The sequence below is a fragment of the Erpetoichthys calabaricus genome, chromosome 6 (assembly GCF_900747795.2).
Source record: "Erpetoichthys calabaricus chromosome 6, fErpCal1.3, whole genome shotgun sequence".
In the NCBI taxonomy this organism is placed as follows: Eukaryota; Metazoa; Chordata; class Cladistia; order Polypteriformes; family Polypteridae; genus Erpetoichthys; species Erpetoichthys calabaricus.
Window position 1 is genome coordinate 134,963,083 of NC_041399.2, and position 15,655 is coordinate 134,978,737.

Genomic DNA, 15,655 nt, shown 5'->3' on the forward strand with positions numbered 1-15,655 from the left:
GCTGCGAAGCGCGGGTATTTTGCTAGTATATGTATATATGTATATGTGTGTGTTTATGTATGTGCGTATATGTATGTGTATGTATATGTTGATATCTATACTAATAAAAGGCAAAGCCCTCACTGACTCACTGACTGACTGACTCACTCATCACTAATTCTCCAACTTCCCGTGTAGGTAGAAGTCTGAAATTTGGCAGGCTCATTCCTTACAGCTTACTTACAAAAGTTAGGCAGGTTTTATTTCGAAATTCTACGTGTAATGGTCATAACTGGAACCTGTTTGACTGACTCACTCATCACTAATTCTCCAACTTCCCGTGTAGGTAGAAGTCTGAAATTTGGCAGGCTCATTCCTTACAGCTTACTTACAAAAGTTAGGCAGGTTTTATTTCGAAATTCTACGCGTAATGTTCATAACTGGAACCTGTTTGACTGACTCATTCATCACTAATTCTCCAAATTCCTGTGTAGTTAGAAGGCTGAAATTTGGCAGGCTCATTCCTTACAGCTTACTTACAAAAGTTAGGCAGGTTTCATTTCGAAATTCTACGTGTAATGGTCATAACTGGAACCTGTTTGTTGTCCATATACTCTAATGGAGGAGGCGGAGTCACGTATCGCGTCATCACGTATTACGCCTCCTACGTAATCACGTGAACTGAAAACGAGGAAGAGATTTACAGCACAAGTCAAACACGGGAACGAAGGTAAATGACGTTAATTGTTGACTGTCTTTTAATACTGTGTAGTTGTTGAGTGTCTTTTAATACTGTGTAAGCATACATATTAACACATGTGCAATTAAACGTGTGCATTTACGGGGTGATTTCTCAGGTTTAAAAGCTCGCCTTTTATTAAAAAGGTAAATGCAAACTCCACGGGTCGGCCGGCATATTGAACTTTCCAACGGTCTTTATTACTTATGGGCCCATCTTCAAGAAATTTGGTACATGGGTTCCCAACGCTAACTTACGTACAGTGCATCCGGAAAGTATTCACAGAACATCACTTTTTCCACATTTTATTATGTTACAGCCGTATTCCAAAATGGATTAAATTCATTTTTTTCCTCAGAATTCTACACACAACACCCCATAATGACAACGTGAAAAAAGTTTACTTGAGATTTTTGCAAATTTATTAAAAATAAAAAAATTGAGAAAGCACATGTACATAAGTATTCACAGCCTTCGACATGAAGCTCAAAATTGAGCTCAGGTGCATCCTGTTTCCCCTGATCATCCTTGAGGTGTTTCTGCAGCTTAATTGGAGTCCACCTGTGGTAAATTCAGTTGATTGGACATGATTTGGAAAGGCCCACAGTTGACAGTTCATGTCAGAGCATAAACCAAGCATGAAGTCAAAGGAATTGTCTGTAGACCTCAGAGACAGGATTGTCTCGAGGCACAAATCTGGGGAAGGTTACAGAAAAATTTCTGCTGCTTTGAAGGTCCCAATGAACACAGTGGCCTCCATCATCTGTAAGTGGAAGAAGTTCGAAACTACCAGGACTCTTCCTAGAGCTGGCCGGCCATCTAAACTGAGTGATCGGGGGAGAAGGACCTTAGTTAGGGAGGTGACCAAGAACCCAATGGTCACTCTGTCAGAGCTCCAGAGGTCCTCTGTGGAGAGAGGAGAACCTTCCAGAAGGACAACCATCTCTGCAGCAATCCACCAATCAGGCCTGTATGGTAGAGTGGCCAGACGGAAACCACTCCTTAGTAAAAGGCACATGGCAGCCCACCTGGAGTTTGCCAAAAGGCACCTGAAGGACTCTCAGACCATGAGAAACAAAATTCTCTGGTCTGATGAGACAAAGATTGAACTCTTTGGTGTGAATGCCAGGCATCACGTTTGGAGGAAACCAGGCACCGCTCATCACCAGGCCAATACCATCCCTACAGTGAAGCATGGCGGTGGCAGCATCATGCTGTGGGGATTTTTTCAGTGGCAGGGACTGGGAGACTAGTCAGGATAAAGGGAAAGATGACTGCAGCAATGTACAGAGACATCCTGGATGAAAACCTGCTCCAGAGCACTCTTGACCTCAGACTGGGGCGACGGTTCATCTTTCAGCAGGACAATGACCCTAAGCACACAGCCAAGATATCAAAGGAGTGGCTTCAGGACAACTCTGTGAATGTCCTTGAGTGGCCCAGCCACAGCCCAGACTTGAATCCGACTGAACATCTCTGGAGAGATCTTAAAATGGCTGTGCACCGACGCTTCCCATCCAACCTGATGGAGCTTGAGAGGTGATGCAAAGAGGAATGGGCGAAACTGGCCAAAGATAAGTGTGCCAAGCTTGTGGCATCATATTCAAAAAGACTTGAGGCTGTAATTGCTGCCAAAGGTGCATCGACAAATGTGGAATACTTATGAACATGTGATTTCTCAGTTTTTTTATTTTTAATAAATTTGCAAAAACCTCAAGTAAACTTTTTTCACGTTGTCATTATGGGGTGTTGTGTGTAGAATTCTGAGGAAAAAAATTAATTTCATCCATTTTGGAATAAGGCTGTAACATAACAAAATGTGGAAAAAGTGATGCGCTGTAAATACTTTCCGGATGCACTGTACATACATACGTCCATTAGCCTGCAGCTCGATCGGTGTGTGAGGAAGCGTTGAGTCCCCCATCCCCATGCCTCCCATGTAGTTGGCTGCCTGCCTATATAAGGCCATCCGTCGCTCTGGTCTCTTCATTCCCTTCCTTGCTTCACCACGGTATTCACGTCTCCCTGCTGATAACTGCAGCCTTTTTATTTAATCCACGGCTTCTCTGCTGTTTTATTGTTCGTTTATTATGATTATAGTTATTGTGTAGGTATTTTAGACTTAGTTTACATTGTTCAGGTACCCATTTCCTTTATCGTTCCAACCGTTCCCCCATTAACATGTCTATCGAGGTGATCACCATCATTCAAAGAACTGTCACTTACCGAGTGGTTTTAATGCCCGGAGATGACGACTGCCTTTTCCATTCTCTGTGTTACATATTGCACGGACATATCAGGCTCACTCTTGAAATCCGGAGGAACATTGTGTCTTATGTATTGGGACAGGTTCAAGGTCTGGACTGATGACAGTACAGGAGATAATTATACTACACAGGAGCACTATAAGAGTGAAATGCTTAAGCCCTTCACCTATGGTTCTGCATGTGAGTTGATGGCTGCCGCTGAATTGTTCGGTTGTCGCTTTCAAGTGTACCGAAATGGCCAAATATTTTACACCTTTGGACAACTGCCAATGCCTCTTAAACATCTTAGATTCACAGGTGACGATTTGAGTAGTGGACACTTTGATGTTTATGAATGTTTAAACTCTCAAAAGCTGGATGCGAAGTTATCGATGAAACCCATTTCAATTCAAACGCCTCCAATTTCCAGTAAGGCTCTGCTTCGCAATGACAATTAATAAGTCTCAGGGACAGACCCTACAAAAGGTTGGCATTGATTTGAGGCAAGATTGCTTTTCACATGGCCAACTATACGTTGCATGCTCAACAGCTTTGTCATATTACAACCGGAGGGCCGAACTGACAACGTGGTATACAAAGAGATCCTTACCAAATAATTATTGGTATATTTTCCCTCAGTTTAAAAAGCTTTACTTTTCTTCTTAATAAAAATTTTAAAGCAGTACTTTGCCACTGCGAAGCGCGGGTATTTTGCTAGTCTTAAATAAAATAAAAGCCTTTTGTTTACTATGCAGCAGTTTCAAATTTGTATTTATCTTTTCCTTTTCCAATTAAAAATGTAAGCTACTACATTTTAAACAACCTCGCTGTCCAAACTCAAGCGGTGGCCGTTTTAATCTAAAGGACAAAATAAAGGTCTAAATTCCTTAAAGTAACTTTTCTTGCCATTTGTCTAGTTGCACAGGAGGACTTCTCCGATTACTTTTTTCTTTAACGAAAAGGTTAATATACAAATCACCTCTCGTTCACTGATAAAACATGCTTCCACCTGCTGTTCTTTTTTTACACTTGCAGGAAGTTTGCTCTAAAAGTGCAAAAGAAAAAAAAAAGATGCATGCTGGTTCAACTAACATAATACCTTGCATAAAGGAGCACTGCAGCTCAATTACCATAAAGCTTAGAAAAGCAGGGGTTGAAACTATCAATTTTTGTGATTATTCTTTTTATAGATCAAGTTTTTTTTTACTGAAAATCAGCCCATTTTGACCAGCAGCCGTTCAATCGGAGCATCCCTAGTTCCTATCCTTTTGAATTACAGAAGTTACAAAGTCATTCAAAATAAATGAGCTCCATTTAAAGCTGAAATGAAAAGTAAGGGTCAATTTACTGGTAAATGTGGCTGAAACTGTTCAGGAGAAAACTATTTTGAGTATAAGAATTTGCAAACCTCTGGTTTCTTTTTATTTTTAGCCTTTTTCAGAAACACTTTACACTGCTATAAAAGTAATATATATAAAATTACCTGTAAAAATACAATGCAAACATTTAAAGGTGTCTTCAAAATGACAGGCCATATGCTGGTCCCTCTCAAGGTCTGAAAAGCACATAATCAGACAGGTCGTGCACTGAGTGTCACTTGTCTTCCTACGGTGCTTCTTCTCATGTTTGTCTCTTATACGGCAAGTTCTAAAAGATCTGTCACATAGAGAACAAGCAAAAAACCTGCGTTGTTTACTGTGCTCTTTCAAGTGTTTTTCCAATGCCGCCCAATCTGTTGTGTAAAAGCTGCAGTGCAAACATTTGAAATTCTGTTCTCCTTCATGACACTTGACATGAAGCTCTAAAAGTGTCTTGCAGGGCAAATGAAGACTGCACAGACTGCATGGGAAGTTACTATCTTTTCCTTCTTTTGAGACATCACATGTTACCTGGGAGCTAAACTGGCCATCTTTAATTTGTTTTTCTGACAAATGATTCTCTGGGCTCTCTTTAATTTGCCGTACACTTTTGTTCCCTTCTCCTATTAGCTGTTGAGTTTTTATACTTGAAATTCTGCAGAGGCCTAAAGACATTAAGTGAGCTGACTGAGCCATTTCATCATCCTGGTCTTCACAAGTGGAGCTCATTGGGCAAGACAAAGTTCCAGACTCTACAGAACCAGTATCCTCCAAATGGAATTGGTTGGACTCCTCTTCAAACAGAGTACTCACCTAAAAAGCAATGCAGTAGTTTAAATAAAACAAGAAATAGTTTTGCATAACATACATTCTCATACCTGATTCCATTTTATAATAATAAAAAAAAAGTTTAACAAGGTAAATGTATTTATCAGCACACTGTAATTACTGCAACACTATAAAAAATAAACCCCAAATTAAAAAACAAAGTCATTTTACCAATCCAGAACACTACGCAACAGAAAATCTCACTGTAAGACAAGAGGAAGGCATTATTAGGTTACTATAGTGTCTCACTTCAGCAGAGGTAGGGATATTTGTCAAGAAAAATAGGAAGCAGGACAGTGAAGTATAAATACAGATTCTTAGAGGAAAATCCTTCCCTCTGCATGTATATTGCCATGGGTTCTTTTTGCTAGTTTCATTAAAAATAATTAAGTATGTACTATACAATATGTAAATAGCACACTTGATATCAAACTCAACTGGATAACCCAACCACTCACTATGTAGTTGTCACTCAAAGATACCAAAAGTATATAGCAAGTAAACCAATCCTCAATCCTTAACTGATGGCAGTAGTAGTAGGTGCACAAAGAAAAGCATATGAAAAATAGTTTGAACAGGATTCCCTTTATATAGCTAACCAAGCCAGTACAGTTTCATTTTTGTTTCCCTCCAAAGTCTTAGAAAACATATATTAAAGAACCAGTAGTTGAACTGGAAGTTAGGTAGTGCTGTTTCACCCTCTGCTTTAGCTCTTTCTTGTATTTATTTTTAAATCCATGGCCCCTTTACATTATATACTATGATATAACATTATTTATTAAGGGTGAGACATTATCTATAAGAAGTTTATTTGCAGGAGGCCACCAGTTTTTTCTAACACAGGAAATAAACTTTAGTACACTACAGCAGAGGGAAGACGGTTTTTCTTTCTTTTTTTTTGTTCCCAAGTTCAGAACAGGGCCAAATTTAAGTAAAGATAATCTTGAAATTTCTCCTATATACATGGTGTATCAAGCCAAGTCATTTCTGTTTTACCAAAAAAGTCTTTGCTAATAGCCTCACTTTCAATGCAGTTAGCTGTGTAGGCTATGACATATTACAGTATTTCTTATTAATTTATTTGATGTCAAGGCTGTCTACATTTCTGATTTCTGTGACTTTACAGCTGCCTTATGATGTTACTAATGTAAAATATTATTAACCTTTATACTATGTTCATAAGAGTGTTGGGATTTAAATAGTAGTTACTCATTCTTTTGGATATGCTAGTCTTTTTTTTAATAAAGCTTAGCTATCAGTGATTTATCATTAATTTTACAGATGGCAGTAATTAATTACAATGGCTTTCTTGCTTGCACTTATTTATATTTTTCCAAAAAATGTTTTAGCATATGCCTCTGTAGAAACACTAGTTTTAAGAAAAGAATTAATTTATATGAAAAAATAAAAAAAATGTATAATCTGCAATTAATAAATAGTGGAGTCACTAGTTAAAAATTGGATTAGTGTTGTTAAACATTTTAAGCTCCAGACCAAGAGAAGCATGAGTGTCATTAAAGATACGTGATTTTATATGTTATAAAATCAAATCAAACTTCCTCAAACCATGAAAAAGAGTAAATATTCCTCTATTCTGAAAAAATAATAGGGGAGAAGAAGGTACAAACGAAATAAAAATCCATCCATCCATCCATTGTCTCCCGCTTATCCGAGGTCGGGTCGCGGGGGCAGCAGCTTGAGCAGAGATGCCCAGACTTCCCTCTCCCCGGCCACTTCTTCTAGCTCTTCCGGGAGAATCCCAAGGCGTTCCCAGGCCAGTCGAGAGACATAGTCCCTCCAACGTGTCCTGGGTCTTCCCCGGGGCCTCCTCCCGGTTAGACGTGCCCGGAACACCTCACCAGGGAGGCGTCCAGGAGGCATCCTGATCAGATGCCCGAGCCACCTCATCTGCCTCCTCTCGATGCAGAGGAGCAGTGGCTCTACTCTGAGCCCCTCCCGGATGACTGAGCTTCTCACCCTATCTTTAAGGGAAAGCCCAGACACCCTGCGGAGGAAACTCATTTCAGCCGCTTGTATTCGCGATCTCGTTCTTTCGGTCACTACCCATAGCTCATGACCATAGGTGAGGGTAGGAACATAGATCGACTGGTAAATTGAGAGCTTCGCCTTGCGGCTCAGCCCCTTTTTCACCACGACAGACCGATGCAGTGCCCGCATTACTGCGGATGCCGCACCGATCCGCCTGTCGATCTCACACTCCATTCTTCCCTCACTCATGAACAAGACCCCGAGATACTTGAACTCCTCCACTTGGGGCAGGATCTCGCTACCAACCCTGAGAGGGCACTCCACCCTTTTCCGGCTGAGGACCATGGTCTCGGATTTGGAGGTGCTGATTCTCATCCCAGCCGCTTCACACTCGGCTGCGAACCGATCCAGAGAGAGCTGAAGATCACGGCCTGATGAAGCAAACAGGACAACATCATCTGCAAAAAGCAGTGACCCAATCCTGAGCCCACCAAACCGGACCCCCTCAACGCCCTGGCTGCGCCTAGAAATTCTGTCCATAAAAGTTATGAACAGAATCGGTGACAAAGGGCAGCCCTGGCGGAGTCCAACTCTCACTTGAAATGGGTTCGACTTACTGCCGGCAATGCGGACCAAGCTCTGGCACCGATCGTACAGGGACCAAACAGCCCTTATCAGGGGGTCCGGTACCCCATACTCTCGGAGTACCCCCCACAGGATTCCCCGAGGGACACGGTCGAATGCCTTTTCCAAGTCCACAAAACACATGTAGACTGGTTGGGCAAACTCCCATGCACCCTCCAGGACCCTGCTAAGGGTGTAGAGCTGGTCCACTGTTCCGCGACCAGGACGAAAACCACACTGTTCCTCCTGAATCCGAGGCTCGACTATCCGACGGACCCTCCTCTCCAGGACCCCCGAATAGACTTTTCCAGGGAGGCTGAGGAGTGTGATCCCTCTATAATTGGAACACACCCTCCGGTCCCCTTTCTTAAAGAGGGGGACCACCACCCCGGTCTGCCAATCCAGAGGCACTGTCCCTGATGTCCATGCGATGTTGCAGAGGCGTGTCAACCAAGACAGTCCTACAACATCCAGAGCCTTGAGGAACTCCGGGCGTATCTCATCCACCCCCGGGGCCCTGCCACCAAGGAATTTTTTGACCACCTCGGTGACCTCAGTCCCAGAGATGGGGGAGCCCACCTCTGAGTCCCCAGGCTCTGCTTCCACATTGGAAGGCATGTTAGTGGGATTGAGGAGGTCTTCGAAGTACTTCCCCCACCGACCCACAACGTCCCGAGTCTAGGTCAGCAGCGCACCATCACCACCATGTACAGTGTTGACACTGCACTGCTTCCCCCTCCTGAGACGCCGGACGGTGGACCAGAATCTCCTCGAAGCCGTCCGAAAGTCGTTCTCCATGGCCTACCCAAACTCCTCCCACGCCCGAGTTTTTGCCTCAGCAACCACCAAATCCGCATTCCGCTTGGCCTGCCGGTACCTATCAGCTGCCTCCAGAGTCCCACAGGACAAAAGGGTCCTGTAGGACTCCTTCTTCAGCTTGACGGCATCCCTCACCGCCGGTGTCCACCAACAGGTTCGGGGATTGCCGCCACGACAGGCACCGACCACCTTACGGCCACAGCTCCGGTCAGCTGCCTCAACAATAGAAATAAAAATGCTAAACAAAAATAAAACGAACAGAAAAATGTATATGTGAGATAAATAAAAGGATACAACAAAGCAAGGCAGGAAAAAATAAAAGTAAGCCCATATGCATTATTTATCTCAATTACCAATAGGAATACTCAAAATGTCCTGCATTTTAATGTTACTTTTCTAATTTCTTCCTTTCACTACTCTTTCCTTTCCTTTAATTCTACAGCAGAATGTTACCTGCGTATTTGTATTTGTTTATTCATGTTTTACTTAGGTTATGTATTTTCTACTTTTTTTCTTTCAACCTTTATTGATCATGATCAGTGTTGACATAAATCTTTGAAAACTGTCAGATATCTAAGTGTATATGGAACATCAGACCTCCACTTTCAATTTAGCTGCATAGACAAGACCATAACAAATATCCAACACACCTATTCACTGCTGAATACTATTGCACGCTGCTCTCTTTTGTACAATTACTGTAGAAAAGTCTGGACAAATATATATCTTTGTTATTCACATTTAGAATCATACAATCTATATATATAATTCACTAAGCCGCCGACAAGTAGACACCCATGGAAAGCACGCAAGACAGCCACGCCCACCAACTCTAAGACCATTATATAATTCACTAAGCTGCCGACAAGTAGACACCCATGGAAAGCACGCAAGACAGCCACGCCCACCAACTCTAAGACCATTGGATATGACGACAACTCGCAGAGCCACGCCCACCAACTTGGACGCGATGCCTTGGAAAACACGCCGTCATTTATGTTCGTCTGTGCTACAGTCCACATGCACCTCTGAGCCACGTTGACTTTTCGGCTACGATGCACGACAGCGTGCACCATCGCAAACTGTTTTACACGCTACATACAGCAATTCGCATCCGCGACAAACATGCGTCTTCTTAGATGGTCCTGCAGGAACACGGAAAACGTTTCCCCGCCCACCAACACTCCTTATTCCCCGGCCCGCATCCACCCTCACTCTCTAGGCATTCACACTGCCTGCTCATGTGCCCGGACGCAACAACTCACCGACCACCCCGTAAGTCGCTTTCGTCTGTGCTAGGAGTCCACATGCACCTCTGAGCCAAGTTGACTTTTCATTATTCTTTTCGGTTACGACACCTGACCGCGTCCACCATCAAAAACCATGGGAAAAGAACAACGAAGCCCCACCCAGAAACTTCACCCCTCCTCTCACGTGATGGGGAATGCACCTCAGAGCATTGCCCGCCAACTCAAGCAGATCAACAGACACAAACTCGCTCACTTTGGTCTGTGCTGCGGTCCAAATCCAGCTGTGAGCCACGTTGACTGTTCATTTGCCCTCCATGGCTACCGCTTCAAATGTATTTCATGGAAACAACACTTCTTTCAATGTTATAGAAATTCCTGCATCAGGTAACTGTTTGTTTCTATCAGTCGGGTTTTTCTGGAAAAATGTCATTGACAAAACTGTTGCTCTCAAACTTCGCAACATGGCTGTTGGCTTTGTTTGCCAACATTGGGATAACTTCGGCGACGTGGTGTCCGTTGTTGTTAGTCACAGAGGCATTGTTATCCAGTCTGCTCAACAATATGCTGACTACATGAATACGTCCGGAGTCTATGGTGGCGAGGCAGAAATTGTAGCAATGTCCCAAATCCTTTCAGCTACTATCACCATTTACTTCCAAGAACGTCCTCATGCCTCTCCTTGAGTTTACAATCCGGCCCAACGTCTCTCCATATCCCTGCTCTTTAGCGGTCCTTTGGATCATGGGCATTACGTGGTTCTGATGCCTCTCAAATACACATGTGATAACCTTCTGGTGACATCTTTTGACGCTGTCAATATGTGTACACAGGGTGCACACCCACTTGCTCGCCACACTAATGTGACGTCACCTGCCCACTCTCCTCTTCCTGAAAAACATTTAAAGACACACTCCCCTGAACACACGCATTCCACACAGGACTTTCAATGCACCTTTTGTTCCAAAAGCTTCCGAGTGCAGAGATATCTGAACACACATTTTAAAAAACACAACACTAAACGAATGATGCAATGTGAACATTGCCAGCAATGCTTCAAAACAACTCACGCTCTCAAGAAACACTTACGAACTCATTCCACTCTCACCTTCAATTGCACATTTTGTAACGAGGACTTCACAGGTGAGATGGATCTCCACAACCATATGCAAATCCATTCAACACAAACATTTGTATGCAAAATTTCCGACAAACACTTTCACACACGCAGATACCTTACTAACCATCTCAAAACACATTCCCTGATGAATTCTTTTCAGTGTCAACACTGCTCCAAAACCTTCATGCGCCAGAAATCTCTCAAAGCACATTTAAACACATACTCCACTGAACAAACGCATTCCAAACAGATCTTTCAATGCACGATTTGTTCAAAAACGTTCCGAGTACAGAGATATCTCAACATGCATTTAAAAACACACTCCACTGAACGAATTATGCAATGTGAACATTGCCAGCAATGCTTCGAAACAACTCATTCCAATTCCCTTCAGTGTCAACACAGCACTAAATCATTCATGCACAAACATCGCATTCAGTTTTCTGCAGCTTTTCAAGAAGATAATGCCATTCACGTCCAAGAACATAACATTGGCCTACCTACCGCACTATGTGCTTCTTGCAATGCTCTTCATTGGCCAGCAAAGGTCAACAAGTCCGGACATTACACTACAGGTAAGTGTTCTCATGCCAGCAAGGTGTCTTTGCCACCGCTATCCTTCTTTTTTTAGAAGACCACTTGACTGGCAAGAACCTGCTGTCCCGAAATTACTGTGATCATATCAGGGAATATAACTCTGCTTTAGCTTTCGCGTCAATGGGTGCACACATCGCTCAACCATCTGGACAAGGACCGTATGCTTTCAGAATCCACGGTCAAATTTATCACCAGGTCTCTCCTTTATATACCAATCCTGACACATCACCACAATACGGTCAGCTATATATCTTCGATTCTGCTGAAGCTACCAGTCAACGTTTGCAAAAGGAATGTAATAGCGCTTGCAGTGACATTTTGTTGCTTCAACTAGACAACATGATACGACAGGTTAATCCCTTCGCAAAGTCTTACATGCAAATGCATGACATTATCACTCACGGTAACCCTGTTACTACTGTACGAATGGTGTTCATGGAAAATCCAAGTCTGGATATGAGAAGGTATAATGCCCCGTCCTGTCAAACTGATGTTGCTGCTATCTTTGTAGGTGAAGACGGGGAACCTCCTGCACAACGCGACATTTGCATATATACAAAGGGAGATGCTTGCAAGCGTATCTCTGTTCTCAATATGAACTGTGACCCCATGGTTTATCCACTGCTATTCCCTTACGGAGATCCAGGCTGGCACATACAATTGACCCATGTTGAGGAAAAGCGAACCGCGAAAAGAACGCGAGTCACACACCTCCAATTTTATGCTTTCAGGCTTGCCATGAGATCTTCATTTAGTGTCTTGCATTCCAGTGGCAAACTCTTCCAGGAATATATCGTCGACGCATATGTCAGAACAGAAGGCGCGCGTTTACATTACCTTGGGTCACATCAACAAGATTTGCGTGTAGAGCAATACAGGGGACTTATGGATGCTGTCACTGCGAAAGCACATCACCATGACCTCCGCCCTGGACAATTGATCATTCTTCCCTCTACCTTTCAAGGCAGTCCAAGGTACATGCAACAGAACTACCAAGACGCGATGGCAATTGTCCGCAAATGTGGAAAGCCTGACTTATTCTTAACCTTCACCTGCAATCCTGCTTGGCCCGAAATCTGCAACGCCATTTCCCATCATGAGCAAATAGAACACAGACCTGACATTGTTGCTCGCGTCTTTCATATCAAACTGCGACATTTTCTAACAGATATTCTGGAAAAGAATATTTTCGCCAATGTTCTCGCTTACATCTTCGTCATTGAATTCCAAAAACGAGGATTGCCTCATTGCCATATGTTACTTACACTTGACTCAAAATCCAAAATAAGGACTAAGGATGATATAGACAAATATGTCTGCGCTGAGCTTCCAAATTCTGAAATACACCCTCGACTTTTCCAAATTGTCACCAAATGCATGGTGCATGGTCCGTGTGGCACGCTCAACGCCAAATCACCTTGCATGAAAGACGGCACGTGTACCAAAAATTTCCCGAAAGACTTCAATGCAGAGACTCAAGAAAACACACAAGGATACCCCATATACCGCCGAAGACAAGGGATAACTGCCATTGTTGGTAAATACGATATCGACAACCGTTGGATAGTTCCTTACAATCCGTTGCTTTCTCAGAAATTCAATGCTCATATTAACGTTGAAGTTTGCGCATCCATTCAATGTATCAAGTATCTTTATAAGTATGTGTACAAAGGACACAACGCTGCATCAATTACACTTCACAGGCAGCCAGCCGATGATATTTTTCAACATGACGAAATACAGACTTTCCTTGACGGTAGGTATGTTAGTGCTCCTGAGGCTATGTGGTGTTTGAACGAGTACAGCCTTTCAGAAAAATCTCACATGATTACCCGATTACCAGTTCATTTGCCGGAACAACAAATCATCTTTTTCATGAGGGTCACGAGGAACAAGCGCTCCAAAGACACGCCCACAAAAACACTATGCTGTTAGCATGGTTTGAACTCAACAAAACAGATCCTGAAGCTGTAGAGTTACATTACACTGATGTTCCACAACATTACACATTTCAAAAATCCTCTGGAAAATGGAAAAAGAGAATCAGAGGAGGCACAAAAGTGATCGGTAGAATGCCTGTTGTTGCCATTAACGACACCGAACGTTATTACCTCAGACTTCTCCTTACCCGTTCTGTGGGTGTCACAAGTTTTCACCATCTACGAACAGTCAATGGTGTCGAATGTGACACTCTCAAAGAAGCTTGCCAAGAATTAGGTCTTCTTAAAGACGACAAGATATGGCATTATACTCTTTCAGAGGCATCCCAGATACGAATGCCACGATCCTTGCGAGAAATGTTCGTTTTCATCTGTGTCTTCGGTGAACCACACAATGTTCCACACCTTTGGGACACGCATAAACTCTCCCTTTCTGAAGACTTTCTCACAAAATATTCCACAACCACCGCTTGCATGTATGCTCTCTCTGACATTAATGACCTGCTGCAACCACATGGCTTCAACCTGCACAAATTACACCTACCCCCCACTGACATTCCTCCACTGTGTCATTCATCTCCCACCTTTGACGGTCAGGCTGAACACTCACACGCTATAGAACACTTCGACAAACCCAACACAGAATAGAAACACACTGTTGATACTGTTTTACACGCTGCATATAGCAATTCCCATCCCCGATGCTTCTTCTTAGATGGTCCTGCAGGAACAGGGAAAACCTTTGTGTACAAAACCCTGATTCATACCATCAGAGCTAGCGGAGACATTCCTACAACCGTAGCATCTACAGGAATAGCTGCAACATTATTACCGGGTGGACGAACTGCCCATTCTGTTTTTAAAATACCGTTGAAGCTGAATACTACTTCCACATGTAACATCAAACCTTCCTCACCACATGCTCAACATCTTCTACAATCCAAAGTTATTATATGGGACGAGGCGCCAATGACACACGCATACGCATTCCATGCAGTTGACAGGTTATTATGTGACCTCACGGGTGACACGCAGCCTTTTGGAGGCAAAACAATACTATTGGGTGGAGATTTCCGACAAATTCTCCCCATCATTATGCGTGGCTCCCGCGCGCTTACTGTCGCCAGTTGCATTAACAAGCACCCTTTGTGGCGTTACATGCATGTTCTTACACTGACAACAAATATGAGAGGTCTTCCTGAACAAGAACATTTCGCACAATGGCTCCTCGATGTTGGAGACGGGATAAACGGAACACCTGTGACATTGCCTTCACATTGTTTTCCTTTAATTTCTGATCCCATTCAACAACTGTATGGCGACCTCGACTTCTCAACTGTCACTCTGGAACAACTCAGCACGCGAGCTATATTAAGCATCACCAACGAAGACTCGCTATAGCTTAATGAACAAGGTCTAAAACTTATCCCTAACAACGAGGTGACTTTCACGAGCGTGGACTCCATCGTCACAGATGATCCTGCAGATCAACTTTCATTCCCCGAGGAATTTCTTAATAGTCTTACTCCTACTGGCATGCCTCCACATAAACTCAAAATTAAAATTGGATCCGTCATCGTGCTTCTCAGAAACCTCCTGCCTGCAAAAGGTCTTTGTAATGGCACTAGACTGTCTGTTACCACCATTCACCGCAATGTACTGGAGTGTAAAACTATCACAGCTGCTACCTCACAAACTGTCCTTATTCCCCGGATATGCCTGACCCCGTCAGATTCAAATTTGCCTTTTACTTTTACCCGAAGACAATTTCCTGTTCGATTGGCATTTGCGATGACAATTAATAAGGCACAGGGACAAACTTTCAAAAAGATATGCCTGTATCTGCCAAAACCAGTCTTCACTCACGGACAATTGTATGTTGCTCTCTCTAGAGTTCCATCTTTTTATTCACTTTCTGTTGTATCCTCAAACCCTCCCCTTTTAGACAACTGTGTCTTTCCAGAAGTGTTCAGCCATCAATAAATAATTATGCGGCGTTTGTTATGCCGCGGGTTCGCTATTGTGTTGTATTTTGCTCTCTTCAGAGTTCCATCTTTTCATTCACTTGCTGTTGTATCCTCAGACCAACCCCTTTTAGGCAACTGTGTCTTTCCGGAAGTGTTTAGCATTCAATAAATAATTATGCGTGAGATTGAGCATTAACAGGTC

The 15,655-nt window shown here is 43.0% G+C and overlaps 1 protein-coding gene across 3 annotated transcripts in view; it reads right to left on the reverse strand.

Moving 5' to 3' along the window:
* Positions 1-15,655, reverse strand: part of si:dkey-154p10.3 (oocyte zinc finger protein XlCOF6) — a 139,503-nt gene that overhangs the window by 102,643 nt on the left and 21,205 nt on the right. For all 3 annotated transcript variants that reach the window (XR_007935290.1, XM_051929030.1, XM_051929031.1), the window contains exon 3: positions 4,448-5,135. Coding sequence is in view for 2 of the 3 variants with exons in the window: in XM_051929030.1 (XP_051784990.1) it covers positions 4,448-5,135 (688 nt within the window). In the remaining variant the exon portion in view is untranslated. The remainder of the gene's footprint in view (positions 1-4,447; positions 5,136-15,655) is intronic.